The 23,033-nt window shown below is 43.9% G+C and overlaps 1 protein-coding gene across 1 annotated transcript in view; it reads left to right on the forward strand.

The window, feature by feature from the left end:
• Positions 1–23,033, forward strand: part of SMCHD1 (structural maintenance of chromosomes flexible hinge domain containing 1) — a 437,194-nt gene that overhangs the window by 129,430 nt on the left and 284,731 nt on the right. The window contains exons 13-14 of the mRNA XM_075316053.1: positions 9,996–10,193; positions 15,145–15,258. Coding sequence (XP_075172168.1) covers positions 9,996–10,193; positions 15,145–15,258 — 312 coding nt within the window. The remainder of the gene's footprint in view (positions 1–9,995; positions 10,194–15,144; positions 15,259–23,033) is intronic.

A 23,033-nucleotide genomic window follows, 5' to 3' on the forward strand; every position in this document is an offset into this window, starting at 1 on the left:
AGTGAAATGTAAATTGGTCAAATATTTTCCTCCTCTTTAACCAGGAGCCTAAACTTAAACTCATACTGAAAATTGCTCCATTTCAAATATGCAATAAGATAGAGTCCTCTCCTGCTGCCTGGCGCCATTCCAGCAGGAGAGGACTGCGCTCACAATATTTAGCTGGTCATGCACACTATGCCTCTCTGAAGCTGGGACACATACACCCGACTTCTGAGAACTGTGCATGACTGGAAGTGCGGACAACCTCCGATCATACGCAGTGAGCCTCTCTGAAGCTGGGACACCTACACCCAGCATCAAAGAAGCTCACCTGCGGGGCTTTGTATCATGCTGCTGTTGATGTTGGACTCTGTAAAGCATGTTGTTATGCCCACAGGGGTGTGAATAACGTGCTTTGTGGGACAGCTAATCGGGTGAACGAATGTCCTTGTGACTAGCCCTCATTAGCATCTCATGAACAGTCTTTGGAAATACTTTCTAAAGATCTATTTGTGTGCTACTAGAAGTTGGACTGTTAGGCAGGGATTATAGATACAGTGTGTTCGGAAAGTATTCAGACGCCTTTAAGTTTTTCACTCTTTGTTTCATTGCAGCTATTTGGTAAATTCAAAAAGGTTCATTTTTTTCTTATTAATGTACTCTCTGTACCCTATCTTGACAGAAAAAACCCCCCAGAAATGTAGACATTTTTGCAAATTTATTAAACAAGAAAAACTGAAATATCACATGGTCATAAGTATTCAGACCCTTTGCTCAGTATTGAGTAGAATTACCCTTTTGAGCTAGTCCAGCCATGAGTCTTCTTGGGAATGATGCAACAAGTTTTTCACACCTGGATTTGGGGATCCTCTGCCATTCTTTCTTGCAGATCCTCTCCAGTTCTGTCATGTTGGATTGTAAACGTTGGTGGACAGCCATTTTCAGGTCTCCCCAGAGATGCTCAATTGGGTTTAGGTCAGGGCTCTCCGCGCGCACACACACACACTATGCTCACCTTACGTTCCGCTTCCTCGCCGACCTCCTGGTTCTTGTAGTCCGCAGGTACAGTATGTGTATCTGGTAACAATCGCGAAGATGCTGGAGCTTTTCTGTCTGTGCCCACGTTATACGCAGGAGCCACTTGCCTCTGATTGCCTCTGCCTTTGAGAAGCCCTGACAGCGGACGTTCCTCCATTGCCTCGATGGTTACCGGATACACATCCAGTACCTGCGGACTACAAGAACCAGGAGGCTGGCGAGGGAACGGAAGGTAAGGTGAGCATAATATGTTTGTGTGTTTGTGCGGACTGCAAGAGCGTGTCAGAGAGCGTAAAAAAAAAGTACGGAACCGGAAGTGTGTGCGGTGAGTATTTGCTCGTAAAGCAAAGATTGCCCGTAAACTGAGTTACAAATTTCCAGCAAGCTTTGCTCGTATAGCGAAATACTCACACACCAAGTTGCTCGTAAACCGAGGTCCCACTGTGTATGTATATATATATGTGTGTATATATATGTGTGTGTGTGTGTGTGTGTGTATATATGTATATATATGTGTGTGTGTGTGTGTGTGTGTGTGTGTGTGTGTATGTATATATATATTGTGTATAAACACACACACACACACATATATATATCTATATATATCTATGTTATATGGTCCTGCTATTTGAATTTGAAGGGAACCAAACATCAGGATTTTCGTGTATAAGCTGCAGCCAGTGCAGTACTGGCACTATCATGCACAGTGTGTACATGCCATTAGGGTGCAGCTCGGGTGTTTAGGCAGTGAAATACAACTTTATAAAGTTTGAAATTTCGTGCACTTTTTGATTGACGTGTGCACCTCTGCAGATAATGTCCGGGCGGGTTATGCAGGAGTTCCCCGCCCCCCCACCAGCCTGTTCCTCCCTCTCTCCTGATGTCCGGGCGGGTTATGCACGTGTTCCCCGCCCCCCCCGCGCCGCCTGTTCCTCCCTCCCTCCCTCTGGCTGTATGTAAATATCTAATCTTCAGAAACATGGCGCTGGAGTGGGCCTCTGCGCATAGCGCTTATCTCCGGCGCCATGTTTCTGAAGCCCCCGCATTACACAACTTGGTGTCTGAGAGGGCGGCTCCACAGCGATGTCACACCGGCTGGTGTGTTGGCCCGGTGTCCTGGGGCGGCACGATACAGGAGCAGCAGGTAATCGCATCCTCCGGTCAGCTGTTCTGTCCTGTTCTAATCGCGCGCGCTCCCGCGGTCACAACGGGCTGTGAAGAAACGAGGGCGCATGCGCCGCCCTCTCAGACACCAAGTTGTGTAATGCGGGGGCTTCAGAAACATGGCGCCGGAGATAAGCGCTATGCGCAGAGGCCCACTCCGGCGCCATGTTTCTGAAGATTAGATATTTACATACAGCCAGAGGGAGGGAGGGAGGAACAGGCGGCGCGGGGGGGGCGGGGAACACGTGCATAACCCGCCCGGACATCAGGAGAGAGGGAGGAACAGGCTGGTGGGGGGGGGCGGGGAACTCCTGCATAACCTGCCCGGACATTATCTGCAGAGGTGCACACGTCAATCAAAAAGTGCACGAAATTTCAAACTTTATAAAGTTGTATTTCACAGCCTAAACACCCGATCTGCACCCTAATGGGATGTACACACTGTGCCTGATAGTGCCAGTACTGCACTGGCTGCAGCTTATACACGAAAATCCTGATGTTTGGTTCCCTTTAACGTTAGTGCATTAGACCAGTGATCATATGAATAACAGATTTTTTTTTTACCCTGCATTTGGCAAAGTCTAACAGGCCACTGTGGCTGGAGGACTTAGATCGTTTTTTGAGACCTGTGTCTGCCACTAATACCATCGGGTCCCATGATTGAGTTGCGGGTGTGCCAATGGAGTAAAAGAGGGAGCCCACTTTCAACTTTTAAATGCTGTGATTGATAATAAGTGTGGTTTGTAGATGGTTAAACAGTCAGGGGCAGTTCAGGCACAAGCCCTGGCTTTTGCAGCAGAAGCTTAGCTGTCTCCCTAAGCCAGAGGTCTCAAACACGCGGGCCGCATGCGGCCCCTCATGCTGCTCCGTGCGGCCCCCAGGCCCATGCCCCTGTTGACTATCGCAGCCGGTGCAGGGGCCGCTGCGCCAGCAAAACATTCATCTGACATAAATAGCTGACAGGGGCTGCGGGCGGCCCCTGCACCTGCTGTGATAGTCAACAGGGGCACGGAAGCAGATATGAGGCAGCCGAGGGAACGCGGGACAGGTGAGAAGAATGTTTTTTTTTTTTTTTTTCGTGTGTGTGAAGGCAGGCTTATTAACCCCTTAGCGACCTATGATGTACTGGGAACATCATGGCTCCCTGGTACTTAAGGACCCATGACGTACCCATAGCAAAATCGCAGCCCCGGTGGCTGCGATTGCTTTGCAAATACCTTAGATTCGGGGAGGCGCGGACCTCTGCCTGACCTCAGGAGGGGTGGTGTCTCCTCCCTGGACCTACAGAGGCTGTGATTGGCTGACGAACGCCGCTCAGCCAATCACAGCTACTGTAATGTTTCAGTCATTGAAAATGGCTAAAACATTAAACTCCAGCCATAATCAGTGCAGCTGTAGCACTGATCATTGACTGGAGCTGGGTGACCTCTTTTTCACCCGCCCCCAGCTCTGATTGGAGAGACCGGTCTTATGACCGATCTCTCCAATCACTGTGGCTCTGGGGCCGGAGACCGCTCCCCTCAGCTTCACTCCGTCTGTGGAAGCTGAGGAGAGCGATCGGCTGAGCTGTCACTGAGGTTACCCGCTGTCACTGGATCCAGCGGTGGCCGCGAGTATCCTCAGCCACAGCACAGCTGATCACGCTACTCACCTCAGTTGCTGCGTGGAGCTGACAGGGGCGGATGTGTCTTCTGCTGCTCCGGTTACCTTCATGCAGCAGAGCTGGTAGCGACGCTGGACCATCCTGGATTACGCCGGACATGGAGGGCTTTTTTGGGCTGATTAAATTAGTGAACCAGGAAATGTGTTTGTGTTTTTTATTTCTAATAAAGGATTTTTCGGGTGTGTGTGTTTATTTACCGTAACTTACAGATTAATCATGAAAGGTATCTCGGGGAGACGCCTGACATGATTAATCTAGGATTTAGTGGCAGCTATGGGCTGCCATTAACTCTTTACTACCCCGATTTGCCAACGCACCAGGGCAAATCGGGAAGAGCCGGGTACAGTCCCAGAACTGTCGCATCTAATGTATGCGGCAATTCTGGGCGTCTGCTGGCTGATATTGTTAGGCTGGGAGGATCCCCATAACGTGGGGCTCCCCATCCTGAGAATACCAGCCTGCAGCCGTATGGCTTTATCTGGCTGGTATTAAAATAGGGGGGGACAGCACGCCGTTTTTTTTTTAATTATTTATTTATTTTATTTTACTGCACAGTATAGACACTCCCACCGGCTGCTGTGATTGGGTGCAGTGACAGCTGTCACTCAGCGTGTAGGCGTGTCTCACTGCAGCCAATCATATTTGCCGGTGGGCGGGGAAATCAGGGAATACGAGATTGATTAATGAGCGGCCGGCTTTTTCAAAAGGAAAAAGCCGCCGGAGTTTAGAGAACAGCCGTGCAGCGCCGCGCCGGTGATCGGGGAACGGTGAGTATGCGAGAGGGGTACTCCATTCAGTCACTCTGGTGATTAGCGGTCACCGGTGAGTCCTTCACGGGTGACCGCTAATCAGGACGCGACACAGACAGAGCCGCGGTATGAGGATGAAGTCGGGTGAAGTTCACCCGAGTTCATTCTCAGCGCGCGACTCTGTCTGCTGTCAGCTGGCATGTATCAACGACATTTAACATCACACACGGACATTTCACACGGACAGCACACACACACACACACACACACACACACACACACACACACACACACACACGTCAGTTAAGTTTCACACGCACACACGGCCATTCCACACGCACACGTGGTTACCATACGCCGGACACACAGCCACCACACGTGCGTTATTTCGGACCAAGAAACAGATTACGGACATGAAAAACGGCCCGTATTACACGTGCGTGGTTATCAAGGACGTGTGTTTTAGGCCTGAGTGGAAGTCAAGAGAGAGCCCTGATCTGACAGGACTGTTCTCTCAAATTGAGATGGTCCCACTGGATCTGGGACGGCTGGGAGCTATCTCTGCTGTGCACATTGTACTAATTAGTGCTATGTGCAAGCCAGACTAACACATTGCCTCACTTTCAGGAGTTGGTAATCAACTTCCTAATCTTTGGATGTCAGGAAGGGGGAGCACCCCAGTACGGCCCAGTACATCTGCAACCATATTGTATCAGGGCAATATTTCCCCTGCAAAGTCCTTTAAATTGCAAGGATAGGAAGGGAGCAAAAAAATGCAGTGTTACCAAAGAAGAAGAAAAAACATCATTAAGCATTATGTGACACTTGGCCTCTGCATAAGACTGTTTCAAACTATAGCTCATATTTATGAATAATTCATTTTATGATCCTATCTGTTAATACACCACTTAATTATACAGTGGAACCTTGGTTTAAGAGTAACTTGGTTTGAGAGCGTTTTGCAAGACAAGCAAAGCTGTTTACAAATATGTAACTTGGTTTAAGAGCAATGATTTGCAAGAAGAGCAAATACTCACTGCACACTTCCGGTTCTGTCCTTTTCACTGCACTCTGACTCGCTCTGGAGGTAACTTTCTGTATATATTTACTGTATACAATATACCATTGTACAGTACAGTATATACTATATTGCATGTCTATCAATTTGCATTTGTGGATATAGTATTGTACTTTCTTTCTGCTAACCAGTGCAGCACATTGCTTGTACTGTAAGCTAATTGCATGAGCAGTATTTTTTTTTTTTTTCTGCGTATTCTACTAGAATAAATGTTGGCATATTTATACATCATTTTTTTTAGTACCTCCCACACAGCAAAAATTCTATTGCAAGCTAATGTGCAGTTTAATTAGTTTTATAGGTTTTTTACTGTGCTGTACAATATATTGTGTTAGTGTACTGTGATAATTGTATATGAATACAGTACATTATTTGTATTACTGTAATAGGTTTCTATAAATACAGTAAATATTTTTGGGTTTTAAAACAAATTGTTTGCATTTCAATTATTTCCTATGTGAAAATTCGCTTTGATATAAGAGTAACTTGGTTTAAGAGCACGCTCCTGGAACCAATTATACTCGTAATCCAAGGTTCCACTGTACCCTGATGTGCTGAACAAACCTTATTTGCCACCATGTTATAAATTCAAATATCAGTAAAACACAAAAATACATTCCCGTTTTCTAGTGTTCTGGCACTTTAAAGCATCGCCAAAAGAGCTCTGGTCCCTAAAAAGAGATTTAGTAAATTTCAGTGAAAAAATAATAATAATAATAATTTGGGGTTTAAACTTTTAACCCTGATTTGTTCAAAAAGAAAAAAAAATTCAAAAGTAAATTTTTTTTCTCTAATTTTCATAAATTTTTTAATATTTTCAGAAATAGTTATTTTATCTTAGCATATATTGACCCCATAGTGCAATGTTATTCTACATTGAATAATCTCTGAATCATTGGAATATGTTGAGGGATTCCAGAGTTATTACCCCATAAAGCAGGGGTCTCAAACTCGGCTGGGTGTATGGGCCGCACAGAGGAAAAAAAAAATTTGGGGGGCCGCATTCTTTGTGCAGGACAAAGTGACATTTTTATTGGTACCATATATTTATTTATTTATTTATTTATTTATTTATTTATTTATTTATTTTACACACCTATGGATCACTGATTGTGAACATTTTTCACTTGTTTATTATAACAAATATGCACATTCTTTGTTTAAATATAAAAAAATTGGTAACAAAAAATGCCTTATTTTGAGTTTAGTTTTTGTTTTTTTTTTTTACATTTTATCCCTTTCTTGTAACTAATAGTGTTACAATTATCACTATATAGAAATTTTGGCCAATATCTTTTAGTAATGTTCCCTATCTTGTAGTAATGTGCCCATCCTTGTCCCCACTTAGTATTGTGCCCCATCCCACTCCTTATCCTACAGTAATGTGCTCATCCTTGTCCCCATCCTATAGTAATGTCCCCAGCCTTGTCCCCATCTTATCTTAATGTGCCCATCCTGTAGTAATGTGTCCAGCCTTGTCCCCATCTTATAGTAATGTTCCCCATCCTTGTCCCCTGTAGCAATCTCCTTATTCTGTAGTACTGTCCCCATCATATAGTTGGCCCATTCTATAGTAATGTGCCCATCCTACAGTAATGTCCCTATCCTCATAGAATATTAGAGTTGGAAGGGACCTCCTGGGTCATCTAGTCCAACCCCCTGCTCAAAGCAGGATTCACTAAATCATCCCAGACAGATGTCCATCCAACCTCTTTTTAAAGACTTCCATTGAAGGAGAAATCACAACCTCTTGTGGCAGCCTGTTCCACTCATTTGATCACCCTCACTGTCAAAATCCTATTGTAATGTCCCCAGCCTTATCCCCCATATTATCATAATGTGTCCATCCTGTAGTAATGTGTCCATCCTTGTCCCCATCCTATAGTAATGTCCCTATTCTATAGTAATGTCCCCAGCCTAATCCCTATCCTATAGTAATGTTTCTCATCCTTGTCCCGTTTTAGTAATGTCCCTGACCTAAAGTACTGTGCCCATCCTTTTTCCCATCCTATAGTAATGTGCTCACCTTGTCCCCATACTATAGTAATGGCCCCAGCCTTGTCACCATTCTATAGTAATGTCCCCATCCAATAGTATTATGCCCATCCTTGTAATGTCCCCATCCTTTAGTAATGTCCCCAGCCTTGTCTGCATCCTATAGTCATGTGCCAACCTTGTCCCTATCCTATAGTAATGTGCGCACCTTGTCCCCATCCTAGTCATGTGCCCACCTTGTCCTCACCCTATAGTCATGTGTCTACCTTGCCCCCATCCTATAGTAATGACCCCAGCCTTGTCACCATTCTATAGTAATGTCCCCATCCAATAGTATTATGCCCATTTTTGTAATGTCCCCATCATTTAGTAATGTCCCCAGCCTTGTCCCCATCCTAATATGCCCACCTTGTCCCTGTTTTATAATAATGTGCCCATCCTAGTCCCCATGCTATAGTCATGTGCCCACCATGTCCCCATGCTATAGTCATGTGCCCACCTTGTCCCCATGCTATAGTCATGTGCCCACCTTGTCCCCATGCTATAGTCATGTGCCCACCTTGTCCCCATGCTATAGTCATGTGCCCACCTTGTCCCCATGCTATAGTCATGTGCCCACCTTGTCCCCATGCTATAGTAATGTGCCCACCTTGTCCCCATCTTATAGTCATGTGCCCACCTTGTCCCCATCCTATAGTCATGTGCCCACCTTGTCCCCATCCTATAGTCATGTGCCCACCTTGTCCCTATTCTATAGTAATGTCCCCATTGTCCCCATCCTGTAGTAATGGGTCGGGAGGGGGGGGCAGTGGCGGCGGCAGCTGAAAGGGGGCAGTGGCGCTATATCTTACCGATCGCTCTCCTCGGCTTCCACAGACGCTGAAGTAAAGCTGAGGGGAGCGGTCGTTAGCCCCAGATCCACGGTGATTTGGAGAGATTGGTCATAAGGTCGGTCTCTCCAATCAGAGCTGGGGCCGGGTGAAGCAGAGGTCACTTAGCTCCAGCCAATGATCAGTGCTATAGCTGCACTGATCATGGCTGGATTTCAATGTTTCAGCCATTTTAAATGGCTAAAACATTACAGTGGCTGTGATTATCTGAGCGGCGTTCGTCAGCCAATCACAGCCTCTGTAGGTCCGGGGAGGAGACACCACCCCTCCTGAGGTCCCCTCCTCCCCGAATTTAAGGTATTTGCAATGCAAAGTGATCGCAGCTACCGGGGCTCCGGGGCCGCAATTTCGCCATGACGTACTAGGTACTTAAGTACCTACCAGGGAGCCATACCGTACCCAGTTCGTCATAGGTCGCTAAGGGGTTAATGTGCTGTCCTTCATATACACACACAAAAAACCCCCCAAAAAACCCCATCATTCTTCTCACTTGTCCCGCATTCCCTCAGCTGCCTCATCTCTGCTTCTTGCTGTCTGCAGGCCCGTGCCCCCGGTGACTATCGCGGCCGGTGCATGGGCCGCAGCCCCTGGCAGCGATTTATGTCAGATGATTGTTTTGACTCTGAGAGCGCAGCGCCGGCAAAACATTCATCTAACAAACTGCAGACAGTGGCTGAGGCCCCTGCACCGTCCGCGATAGTTAACAGGGAAATGGGCCTAGGGGCCGCAAGAAGCAGCCTGAGGGGCCGCATACGGCCCGTGGGCCGCGTGTGAGACCTCTGCCATAAAGTGACACTGGTCAGGCTTGAAAAACTTGCCCTGATCAGGACAGTGGAAACAGGCTTTGTCAGCAAGGGGTTAATACAAAAAATGCCACAAATGCAGGGAATTTTAACCCCCAAAATTCATTTTAAATGGGTTATATAGGGTTGTAGAAGAGTTGAGCCATATAAAAACCATGCCAGCACTATACCTGTAATGGGTAAAGTGCCTGAGAAAATAACTTTTTTAATGTGTTTGCAAATTAAGGGGTTTCAGTGCACTTTTGGTGTGGCCAAGAGTTTGCTGCACCAGTATTCCTCCTCATTTCAATATTGTGGGCCTTTACCTGCTTCTGATTGACAGCGCTGTCTCTGGGAAGCTACACCTATCTGAATACTACTGCTGTCTGTGCGCATAAGCACTACCTTGGGCACACAGGTACAGTGCTATTAGATACATTCTATAGTGCTAGTATGGTTATTGCTAAGTCCCCTACAACATTGTACAGCCAATAATAATTACCATCTTTTCAGTTAGCCATTAAAAGGTATCCACCACTGAGGGCTCTCAGTTCTTTTAAACAAACTTTTGATATCTACTATTACTTCACTTGTGTTTTAAAAATTTTCAGTTCATGTATTCACTATATTTTTTTTTCTCTTAACTTTTGACAGGAACAAAGAGTAAAAATTGACAGAGAATTTGCTGTGTGGTTAAAAGAATGCCATGAAAAATATGACAAACAAATAAAGTTTTCTGGTTTTAAAGGTATAATTAGCAGAGATGATATTACATCAAAACGTATGCAAGCTCCTTGGGCAACCTTCACTTCCATTGAGTGGGATGGACAGACTTTTAAGGCTGGACAACTGGTTAGTTTTATTATTCTAGTAATGTATATTCTCTTTCTCCCTCTCTCAAAAAAAAAAAAAAAAAAAGTTGAAATATGAGTAGTCAAAAACAAAACAAATTGGTCATTAACCAATAAGTGTATTATCCAAGCTGTCAAAGGATGTGAGATATGGGACCAATAAACTGTAAATAAAATGTGTTTGTATTTTAAAAAGTGTGTTCATATTTTTCACAATAAAAGGTTGCTTAATAAAGACACCCAAACACCACCTCCACAAATCTAGTTTTACTGTGCATTTAAAATAAAAATACCAGAGTTTCCATTTTTGTTGTACTTGACTCCTACAAAATTAAATAAGAAAAATGAGTCATGTGCTTCCCAAGCCCCTCACACATCTCTATAAACCAGAAGTGGAAAAGTTAGTGTTCAGGATAACGACGAAAAAATGTTGTTTGTTTTTTTTGTGATTTGTGTGAAAACAAAACCACTTAAATTGTGTCAGCATAATTATATTAACCTGGGCTATTAACCCCTTTATGACCACCGTACGGATTAAAACTGCGGTAGAAAAAGGTACTTATGCTATTTCTCCGTCTTAAAATAGCGGTCAGAAAAAAGTAAATAACGCCCCCCTAGCGTCGGAAAATATCTTGGATTTCAACTGAGACTCGGGAGATCATGATTGCGGCTGTTTTTTCTGGTCACCGGTCACATGATCACCGGTACACACCGTGTAACCGTGATGACGTGACAGTAAATGGCTTCACCGGTAAAAAATGATTTCTCTCCCACCTGGCATGATCAAACATGTCAAGTGGTAGATAAATCTCCTCCCCCGGTGTTGCCAAAGTGCCCCCCCAACCCCCTCCCGATAATCCCAGATGGCGGCGCGCACATCAGCGCTCCAGCCGCATTCACCCTCTTTCTCTGATTTCTGTTGCATGTGCCATGACAGATGTGACAGAAATCTCCTTCCCAGTTCCAGCTAGCTCGCTCCCTATAACTCCCTGGTGTCCCCGGTACCTTGCACAGCATTGATCCCCCGTGATTCCTGCTTAGATAGCAGCCGCATGCGCAGACAGCGGCTGTCAGGTCAGCTTCCTGCCTTCAGAGACGCTGAGGTTACAGCAGTCACACTACTGCTGTGGACCCAGGGAGAGTGTGTGCAATATCATTGCACCCACACTCCTCACATGGAAGTTTGGCACTTCCAGAAAATGGAGGATACCTTCTCTGAGCGTACCTCCATATTCTAGAAGGTCCAGAGTCATCGCGGGACCCCCTTATTGGATTACTGCGACCAGATTTTTTTTTTTTTTTTTTTTTTTACAATAAATTGGTGACAGAGGAAATGTTTTGGGGAGCGTTTTTTCAAAAAAATTTTTTTTCTTTTTTTTTTTTTTTTTACTACTATTTTATTACTGACAGTTAGTGATGTCGGGAATCTGGTAGATGCCGTAACATCACTAATCCCAGGGCTTGATGCCAAGTGACATTACACAGCTGGTATCAACCCCATTTATTACCCCGTGTGCCACCATGCCTGGGCAATGGGATGAGCTGGGGCAAAGCGCCAGGATTGGCGTATCTAATGGATGAGCCACTTCTGGGCCTGCTATTGTTAGGCTGGTAAGGGCCAGTAACTATGGACCTTCTCACTATGAGAATACCAGACCATAGCTGTCCGCTTTACCTTGGCTGGTGGTCCAATTTGGGGGGACCCCACGTTGTTGTTGTTTTTTTTTGTTTTTTTGTTTGTTTTTTTTAATTATTATTTATTAATAATTATAAAAAAGAGCCTGAGGCACCCTCCAAATTGGATCACCATCCAAGGTAAAGTGGACAGCTGTGGTTTGCAGTCTGCTTTACCCTAGCTGGCTATCAAAAATGGGGGGGACCCCATGTCAGTTTTTGTTTTTAATGTTTTTTTTTTTTTGGCTAAATACGAGGCTAGGCACTTTTTAGTGCCACATGAAAGTCATTAAAAGGTGCCAGCTTAGAATATGCAGGGGGGTTGGGACATTATAAAATGTGTTTGACATCTGTCTGTCTATCAATCCTTCCTAGCTTTTTAGGCTGTGTGCCCGCGCTTAGGGTTTCAAGCATTTTGAACGCTCTGTTTTTGCTGCATTCAAAACGCTGCATTGTACAGTAGAAGCGCAATGGTAGGATTTTTAGAAATTTCCTGCCCACTGTGGATATTTTCTCTGCAGCATAAACTGACATACAGCGCTGCAGAATGTCAAATTATGCTGCGGAGACTAGTGTTCTCCACAGGGAGAATAGAGCTTAAAGTCAGCAGCGGCCCGAAACTGGATCGTGGTCACAGGCAGCTGCGTTCTCCCATGGTCAACACTCACATCTCCACAGACTGTGTCGCCGGATTGTAGGCACATAGCCTAAAAGTGAGAAATTTGCTGCTGGAGCAACATTTTTGTGATGCCCCTGGGGGTTCAAAATGCTCACTGATTAAAATATTGAGGTGTCTAGTTTCCAAATTGGGGTCACTTGGGGGGTTCTGATGTCTAGGTACCTTATGGGCCTTACAACTTTAACATGGTACCTGCAATCTTTTTTAGCCAAATTTGCTTTCCAAAATTCAAATATTGCTCCTTCCGTTCCAAGCCCTCCCATTTGTCCAAACAGAGGTTTCTGATAAGAAAATGGGTAACAAACTCTGGGGTCCACTTTTTGACATTACCTCTTGAAAAAGTGAGAAATTTGGTGCTAAAGCAACATTTTTGTGAAAAAAAAAAAAAAGTTTCAATATGACAACCTAAGGTTATCAAATTCTATGAAGTATCTCTGGGTGAAAAATGCTCACTATACTCATAGATAAAATCCTTAAGGGGTCTAGTTTCCAAAATGATTTCACTTGTGGGAGTTTTCTGATGTTTAGGTACCTTAGGGGCCCTGCAAATGGAATATGGTGCCTGCAAGCTATTTCAGCCAAATTTGTGTTCCAAAATTCAAATCCTTCTGTTTCGAGCCTTCCCATTTTTTTTTTTTTTTTTAAAAGTCTTTTTTTTTAGTCGGAATCAACATAACATAAGGTACAGATCCTAGGGCCCAACTGCTTCAGTAAAAGTGCGATCAAAACAGGTAATAGATAATAACTGCATGGGTCACAAAGAAAATATAGTCGCAAACAACCTGTTTTGTAGCAAGTACAAATGCAGGATTCCATAAATTTAATTATATGATGAAGTAACAAGACGAAAAGTAAAAAAAAGCAAAGATAGTTTGACAGAGAAAGAAAAGAGAAAAAATGGGATATGGTGTTGCGGGCCAGAAACAGCAGGGAAGGGCGGAAAAGAAGGGGAGAGAGTGAGTAAAAAAGGGAAGAGGTGGGGGAGTTATAGGAGAATAGGAAGGAGGCGGGGGGGTGGGGGAAGTAGGAGTAGTCCTGGTTATATTCCAGCTCCCCGACACTGAGGAGGACACCTAGTCAGAACTACAATGATGTCCCGCCATTGGACCCCGTGCAGCCACCCATCAGCTCACGATACTCCACGGTTTGTTGAAGTCCATCCACTCTCTCCAAGTGGCCCAGAATGTCATATAAAAGTCATGTAGAGAAGAGGTCTGGTCCTCCATAAGCATGAGATCATTGACTCTAGCAATCAACTGTGCGAAAGTGGGCGGAGATTGGCTTTTTTTTTATCTTTCTGGGATACAAGATCTGCCAGCCATTATGAGGAACTTCCTCAAAGACGTTTTATAGGTTTTTTGGGGGTCTCACAGTGGTGAAGCAGGAAGATGGCTAGCCCCATATCCTCAATGACACCAGTGACCTTCCGGATGATATTGGACACACTCGTCCAGAACGGCCGGATCACCTCGCACTCCCAAAACATGTGAAGTAATGTTCCCTCCTCCCTACCACATCTCCAGCAAGTGGGATCCACCGAGGGTAAGATGGCGTGAACTTTAGACGACACCCTACACCATCTGGATAACAATTTATAGCTGGCCTCCTGAAACCTGGAGCTGATAGACAAGCTGTGCGGAAGCGAAAAAACACGATCCCTCTGGTCCGATGAGCCGAGACTTCCCATTTGTTCAAACAGAAGTTTCTGACCACATGTGGGGTATCAGCACGCTCAGGAGAAACCGGGGAACAAATTATGAGTTCCATTTTGTTGTGTTACTACTTCTAAAAGCGAAGAAATTGGCGCCAGAGCAACATTTTTTCGGTAAAATAATTTTTTTTTAAATTTTTTTTTCATTCCACATTGCTTTAGTTTCTGTGAGGCACCTGAAGGGTTATTAAGCTTCTTGGATGTGGTTTTGAGTACTTTGAGGGGTGCAGTTTTTAGAATGTTGTCATTTTTGGGTATTTTCTGTCACCTAGGACTTCAAATCTGATGTGGTCCCTAAAAAATGGTTTTGTAAATTTTGAAAAAATGGGAAATTGCTGATGAACTTTGAACCCTTCAACTTCCTAACCCGAAAAATTGTTTCAAGAATTGCGCTGATGTAAAGTAGAGATGTGGTAAATGTCGTAACTATTTTGTGTGACCTAACTCTCTGGTTTAAGGGCTTTAAAAATTAATTTTTGAAAATTGGAAAATGTTTCAAAATTTGTCATTTCTGATTTTTTTTTTCCACAAATAAACGCAAAATATATCGTCCTAAATGTATAGCTATCCTGAACTACAATATGTCACGAAAAAACAATCACCGGGATCCGCTGAAGCGTTCCAGAGTTATAACCTGTGAAAGTGACACTGGTCAGAATCGCAAAAATGGTCTGGTGATTAAGTACAAAATTGTCTTCATCCTAATGGGGTAAAACTATATTTTTATCCCAGACACAGGATAAAAAAGTAATCAAGTCTGTATTTAATTTTTTTCTTTCTTGAAAATTATATCTTGTCTAGCAAAAGAAAAAAAAAAGTTGTATTAATTTATCACAAGTATGTTTTCATTATTTCCAGTGTAATGCTACCATCTGATTTTGATAACAGGTAAAAAGCATCAAAACTACACCTCTAATTTATGGAAGTATAGTCAAGTTTCTTCTTTACGGAAACCAGGATGGCGACGTTTACGCCACAGGAGGAGAGGTTCAAATTGCTTTGGTATGTATTCTATTAAGAATTGGACTGGTCATGTAGTAAACACTACTCTGCCACCAGCCATTAGATATGGCAGTGGTTCTTATTATACACTCTACTTTGTGTGTGGTTTTTGCTTTTTGTTTTATATTCAGCTGAATATAGGACCCCTCTCTTCCCCTAATGGCAGTATAAATACACAAAGCGCAAGACAAATATAACAAAGTAAAAGTTTTATTATTCACAATAAATCGGCTCAGATAGATAAAATCAATACATCCAGAAAGATATAATAGGAAATTGGATTGATAAGGTCGAAATGAAAATAATGCCTTAAGACAAATCAAGTTAATCACTAGATTGAATGATATATATGATTTTGAGCCCTTTTTAAATACCGTAATCATACCACATGCAGATAGTTGCAAAATAGAGGCAAGAAGAGGGAATTCAGGAATAGAAAGCATGAGATGTGACTGCAAATTAACAGTAAAGTGTACATCTTATGTATGTTCTCCTATATACCAATTAATAATGACCATAGGGAAAATCCAAAGTTGGTTACCAAAAACACCATGAAGATCTAAAAGAACAAAAGGAGAATGCCAGAGACCTTAAACATCTGGCAAGCATTTCACAAGAAATCCTGACTATTAAAAACAGTTTAAATGCATAGGTTGATAGAATTTTAAATTTACCATTTATCTCTGTTCACAAAAGGTATTTAGCGCAAAATTTTCATGCAAGGTATACAAGAAAATTAATATTGTACTTGAGAAGGTGTTCAATAAATGTTACATTTAGCTGCCAAAAGAAAAAACCTGGTTTCAAACTCCACCAAGGACAACATCTGCAAGGAGTTTGTATGTTCCCAACATCTCTCGCTGATCTCCCCTACCTGATCTGTTAGAATAAATGATACCATGCTCCCCAGTGCCTGAAGTCTGCTGCCTCGGCAGAACCTTTTGAGTCTGCCTTTTTCTTCAAACCGCATATCTAAGCTCTTGCCACCTCCTGCTGCCTCCAAATTAAAAAGATTTCCAGAATCTGTCCTTTCCTTAACTCCCAACCTGACCTACAAGAATGCTAGTGCATGCCCTCATCATTTCCCACCTTGAATACTATGAGACAGCACAATTAAATAATAATGGCACTTATTGATTGGATACCGTGAAGCAAATAAGAGGCTAAAACATAACCTTTAATATATAAGTTATTAAACCTATTTTAATAGGTTGAAGTAACCAAAAAGCATCTCCGGCCCCTAACATAAAATGTCAGGCATGAATTTCCCACCACATAGTAGTAACAGCTCAGAGATGCCACTAGCATAACAAACAAAACAAAAAAAGTGTTTCCAAGTGGCGTGTCCACAGATTGTGAGCTGGGATGCAGGACCTCTGCCCCTTTTGTAGGATGATTTCCCCTGATGAGTCTGGAACGATGAAATGCATCAGTATGCTATTAGAGAGAGCACAGGGGGTCCAGAATAGCTAGCTGTGGTCTGCCCTTGTTAGGGCGGTAGTTTGGGGTGACAGTATATGTTGATCTCCCAGTGAGAAATGGGGTCAGCGATGCCATGGCAACGTCTAGACCTATAGGAGGGAGAGACTGATTCACCCTGCATACCACCCATTCGTTGAGATTATTTCACTTTGTATATATCAATTGTACTACTACTACTACTACTATACTTGGGTGCATTTGAACTGTTGACCGATGTCAACAATCTGTATGATTTATGTATATTGTGTTTTTCTATTTTGTTGTGTATCTAGATAGGACCACTGTCCTTTTAGCACTTGGAAACACATTTTTTTGTTTCTTTGTTTTGTTTGTTATACTAGTGGCATCTCTTAGCTGTTACTACTATGTGGTGGGAAATTCATGCTTGACGTTTTATGTTAGGAGCCGGAGATGCTTTTTGGTTACTTCGACTTATTAAAATAGTTTTTTTAATTCATTTTTTATTAAAGGTTATGTTTTAGCCTCTTATCTGCTTTAAGGCCACCTTGAATACTGCAACATTCTCCTCCGTGGTTTCCCTAATCATACTCTCGCACCTCTCCAATTCATCCCTTACTGTTGCCTAACTAAATCTACCTGTCTTCTCACTACTCCCCCACTTCTTCCCTCTGCAAATACCTTCATTGGCTCCCAATTCCCCAGTGTATCAGTTTCAAACTACTAACACTGACCTACAAAGCCATCCATAATCTGTTTCCTCTGTATATCTCCGAACTTCTCTTCTGTTGTATTCCAACATGTAATCTACGGTCTTCTCAAAACCTCTTTCTATCCACGTGTATCCTTTCCTCATCCAACCGCCTCCAAGACTTCTCTCGAGAATCCCCCATCTTTTGGAATTCTGTGCCCAAACACGTCCGATTTATAATTGAGCACATCCAATAATTATCTGCTACACTTGCTAGCTTCAAACGGAAACATGAAAACTCATCTCTTCAAGACAGCTTAAAGCCTGCAATGACCTCACTATCATCCCGTCATCAGTGCTGCCACAACCCCCCCTCCAACTTACTCCTCCACCCAGTTAACTTGTACAATGTAAGCCCGCAAGAGAAAGGCCCTCTATCCTCGGTACCAGTCTGTCTCCTGTAATTTATATCTGTATTTTGTGTATAACCCCTTTCTCTCTGGAATAATTGTTGCTCTATAAAAAAAATATACATATGCCACTGCTCACATTTCTGTGGGACAGCACAGAAGTTATGATGATTTGTACAACGTTAAGTAGTCAGTGTGTCAGTGTACAACTTGTATAACAGTGTGAATATTTCCTGCACCTTCTCCATACTCTGGAACTCTCTGCCCAAACATGCCATGTGTCCTCCTGATCCGCACACTCAAATTACTACCAAGTCGTCTGACTGTTCTGGACTGGGGGGAGATCGCTCAGGAGAAAATCCACTACCGCATCAGAAGCATGCCCAGGCGTTATAAGGGCATGTGGAGGCCACACAATTACTGAGCCCCATTTCCTTGTCTTGAAGCATTTCCACTGACGTTGACTCGGCCTGTAATTTGATTTTCCACTTTGATTTCGAGTTTCATTCCAAATTCAGACCTCCATGAGATACTAAATCTGATTTACATTGACTATTTTTATGTTTTATTGTTCTCAACGCATTCCACTATGTAATGAAAAAAGATTTGCAACTGGAATATTTCATTTATCGAGATCTAGGATGTGGTATGTGTTCACTTTGAGCAGTGTATACAGTGTGTCCACCCATATCCTGTCCATCTTCTAGATGAGAATAAACTGTATACAGTTACGCTGTGTATATATTATATTGTTATATATCTATCATAATATACAGTGTGTCCACCCATATCCTGTCCACCGCCATTAACTTGAGAACGGCGGCAGTTATAGGTATAGAAGTGGTGTCTAGGTGTAGTAAAGTAGCCATGCGCTACGCAATGAAACCACCTATAGCGCCACCTGGTGGAAAACAACGGAGTTAGCATTTTATCTTAAACAGAACGAGATACAGAAAAAAGTGAATTACAAAGTTGTAGTGCATCACCAATTCAATGCGAATCGACACCTTGTATACTAAAAAGCTAGGATTAGAACATGTAAAACACGCGTACATATGGTCGCAGTCTCCAAAACGGAGACGTTGCGAGACGCGGACTAATGGAGCACTTAACCGTCACTAATGGGAATCGTGACCAAGGGGGATGGATAGGAAAGACATGTCCCCCCAATAATTACAACGGATGAGAAATTAAGACGGTTGGCTTACATGAATTGGCCAAAAATCATAAAACAACAACAAGATATTAGTGACATACAATAATGAGCACAAATCAATGCTTTACTCAATAAATGAAATAAAGAACATAAAATACAAAAAGGTGGGAGAGACGAGATTTTTTCTCTCCCCCCAAATATCCAGCACAGTTAGCCGGAAAAACACATAATGAAACCCATGATCCCCCCCCCCATACCCCCCCCCCAAAAAAACCAAAAAACAAAAACCATTAAATGCTGGTCACTCATATAGCGCTCATTTATCTTTGATGTTTAAAGTGGCCTCCGTCAGCTGCAATGCACATCTAGACTCTGGATAGCATATCTTCCTGCATGTTGTACAATATGGTAGGTGACACGTTTGCACAAGCATCTGTGATACGTCGTCGTAGTTCCTGCAATGTTGGTGGAGCTGTCACATGTACCTGCTGTTTGATGTAACCCCACAGAAAGAAGTCCAGTGGGGTCAGGTCAGGTGAGCGTAGAGGCCACTCCACACAGCCACCATACCCAATGACTTGTAGGAAGGTCTCCATGAGGTATCGCTTCACGTCCGCAGCCTTGTGCAGAAACCAAATCGGTTATCACATCCTGCAGGAGGTGCAAGTAATGTGCTCCCATTAACGTGCCCTCGTAAAATACAGGACCGATTAGCCCAGACCTGGGCAAGGGGCGGCCCGCGGGCCACATCCGGCCCGCCTACTCTCTGTGACCGGCCCGCCTGTCTTCAGCCGCTGCAGTGGAGCTGGGCTGCAGCGTGCCGGGCAGGGAGAGATCCTGCAGGTCTGCACAGTCAGTGCAGGCAGCGGAACGCAGGAGTCTCTTCTCTGTTCCCTGCCGGCACTTTCAGTGACACACGCGCACGCTCTGATGTTATCAGTACTGCACTGCGTGTGTCATTTCAAAAGTTCTCGCCCGGCAGGAGAAGCAGCTGCAGCAGCCGGGGCCTGAAGAGAAGCGGCGTCGGGGGCCCGTCAAGAGAAGGAGCAGCTCAGCGGGGGACCTGTACGGAGGTGCCTGAGAACGGGGACGATAAGAAGGGAGAGGTAAGTAGTGACTAATAAGCTGAGGAGGGGACAAATACTGGGGGTGTAGGGGTGTAGTTTTACATGTGTAGTATATGGTGTTGTGTATATAGTGGTGTAGTATATAGTGGTGTAGTACATGGGGTCAGGGGTGTAACGACCGCGGTCGCAGAGGTCGCCACTGCGATCGTGCCAGCAGGGTTATAGGGGCCCGGGAGCCGCTCTGCAGAGCCGGCTGCCGGGCCCCTATGTGTAGTGTCCGACAATGCGACCGTCAGGGAGCCGGCCTGTGAGTCAGGGGAGCCCAGTGTCAGTAGAGGGTCCCCTGACCTGGAGAGGCCCACCAGTCGTATGGGGAGCGGGGTGTGTGACATATGGGGGTGTAGTGTGTGTGATATGGGGGTGTAGTGTGTGTGATATGGGGGTGTAGGCTGTATGGGGAGCAGGGTGTGTGACATATGGGGGTGTAGTGTGTGGGATATCGGGGTGGAGGCTGTATGGGGAGCAGGGTGTGTGACATATGGGGGGGTAGTGTGTGATATGGGGGTGCAGGCTGTATGGGGAGCAGGGTGTGTGACATATGGGGGGGGTAGTGTGTGATATGGGGGTGCAGGCTGTATGGGGAGCAGGGTGTGTGACATATGGGGGTGCAGGCTGTATGGGGAGCAGGGTGTGTGACATGGGGGTGCAGGCTGTATGGGGAAGCAGGGTGTGTGACATATGGGGGGTGTGGTGTGTGTAATATGGGGTGCAGGCTGTATGGGGAGCAGGGTGTGTGACATATGGGGGTGTAATGTGTGTGATATGGGGGTGCAGACGGTGTGACATATGGGGTGTAGTATATTACAGGTGTACTATATGGAGGTGTAGTATATTACAGGTGTGCTATATGGAGGTGTTGTATATAGTGGTGTAGTATATGGGTATAGTGATGTAGTATATTACAGGTGTACTATATGGAGGTGTAGTATATTACAGGTGTACTATATGGAGGTGTAGTATATTACAGGTGTGCTATATGGAGGTGTATATTACAGGTGTAGTATATAGGGATGTAGTATATTACAGGTGTACTATATGGAGGTGTATATTACAGGTGTGCTATATGGAGGTGTTGTATATAGTGGTGTAGTATATGGGGGTATAGTGATGTAGTATATTACAGGTGTACTATATGGAGGCGTAGTATATTACAAATGTACTATATGGAGGCGTAGTATATTACAGGTGTGCTATATGGAGGTGTAGTATATTACAGGTGTACTATATGGAGGTGTAGTATATTACATGTGTGCTATATGGAGGTGTAGTATATTACAGGTGTACTATATGGAGGCGTAGTATATTACAGGTGTACTATATGGAGGCATAGTATATTACAGGTGTACTATATGGAGGCGTAGTATATTACAGGTGTGCTATATGGAGGCGTAGTATATTACAGGTGTACTATATGGAGGTGTATATAGTGGTGTAGTATATGGGGGTATAGTGATGTAGTATATTACAGGTGTACTATATGGAGGCGTAGTATATTACAAATGTACTATATGGAGGCGTAGTATATTACAGGTGTGCTATATAGAGGTGTAGTATATTACAGGTGTACTATATGGAGGTGTAGCATATTACAGGTGTGCTATATGGAGGTGTAGTATATTACAGGTGTACTATATGGAGGCGTAGTATATTACAGGTGTGCTATATGGAGGCGTAGTATATTACAGGTGTGCTATATGGAGGCGTAGTATATTACAGGTGTACTATATGGAGGTGTATATAGTGGTGTAGTATATGGGGGTATAGTGATGTAGTATATTACAGGTGTGCTATATGGAGATGTAGTATATTACAGGTGTACTATATGGAGGTGTAGTATATTACAGGTGTGCTATATGGAGGTGTAGTATATTACAGGTGTAGTATATAGGGATGTAGTGATGTAGTATATTACAGGTGTACTATATGGAGGTGTAGTATATTACAGGTGTGCTATATGGAGGTGTAGTATATTACAGGTGTGCTATATGGGGGTGTACTATATTACAGGTGTGCTATATGGGGTGTACTATATTACAGGTGTAGTATATCGCTATTATATAGTGGTGTAGCATAATACAGGTGTATATGGGGGTGTAGTATATTACAGGTATATGGAGGGGGTGTAGTATAAAACAGGTGTAGTATATGGGGGTGTAGTGGTGTAGATTATTACAGGTGTAGTATATAGGGGTGTAGTGATGTAGTTTATTACAGGTGTAGTATATGGAGGGGGTGTAGTAATGTAGTATATTGGGTAGAACTGAGTTAATTATATTAGTCCGGCCCTCTAAACCAATCCCAATTTCTCATGCGGCCCCATGGGAAAATGAATTGCCCACCCCTGGATTAGCCTGTCATTGTAAATCCCACACCACACATTAACCCACCAGTGCACGTGATGTCGGACTTGGACGACACATCTGGGATTCTGCAGTGCCCAATGATGGGTGTTTTGTCTACTGTACATGTTATTACGCATGAAGCATGCCTCATCGGTCCATATCACGTTGGCAAGGAACGTTGGCTGGATCTCCAAGCGGTTCATTACAAAGTTGCACCACGCGTAACGTCTCTCGTCATCCCCTGCCGTTAGTTCTTGCACAGGTGTCGGCCGGTATGGATGAGCCCCAGCATCATTCAGGATCCTCCAAACACGACTTTTTGAGAGGTCGGACAGTGCACTGATGTCTCATACGCTACATTGTGGATTGTTGAGGGCATATGCTAAAACATCTTCATGTTGCACTCGCCAGCGTACATCAACTGGCTGGCGGGTCCGTGTTCTACTGGTTATGCAGCCAGTCTCCCTCAAACGTTTCACCGCATTTGAGATGGTTTTATGTGAAGGATGCGGACCACCTCTAAAACGTTCACGATAAAGCCGATCTGCTGCTTTTGCATTGCAACCACATTCCCCGTAGATTAAAACCATCTTGCAATAGTCATTGGTA

The sequence above is a fragment of the Anomaloglossus baeobatrachus genome, chromosome 6 (genome assembly GCF_048569485.1).
Source record: "Anomaloglossus baeobatrachus isolate aAnoBae1 chromosome 6, aAnoBae1.hap1, whole genome shotgun sequence".
Lineage (NCBI taxonomy): Eukaryota > Metazoa > Chordata > Amphibia > Anura > Aromobatidae > Anomaloglossus > Anomaloglossus baeobatrachus.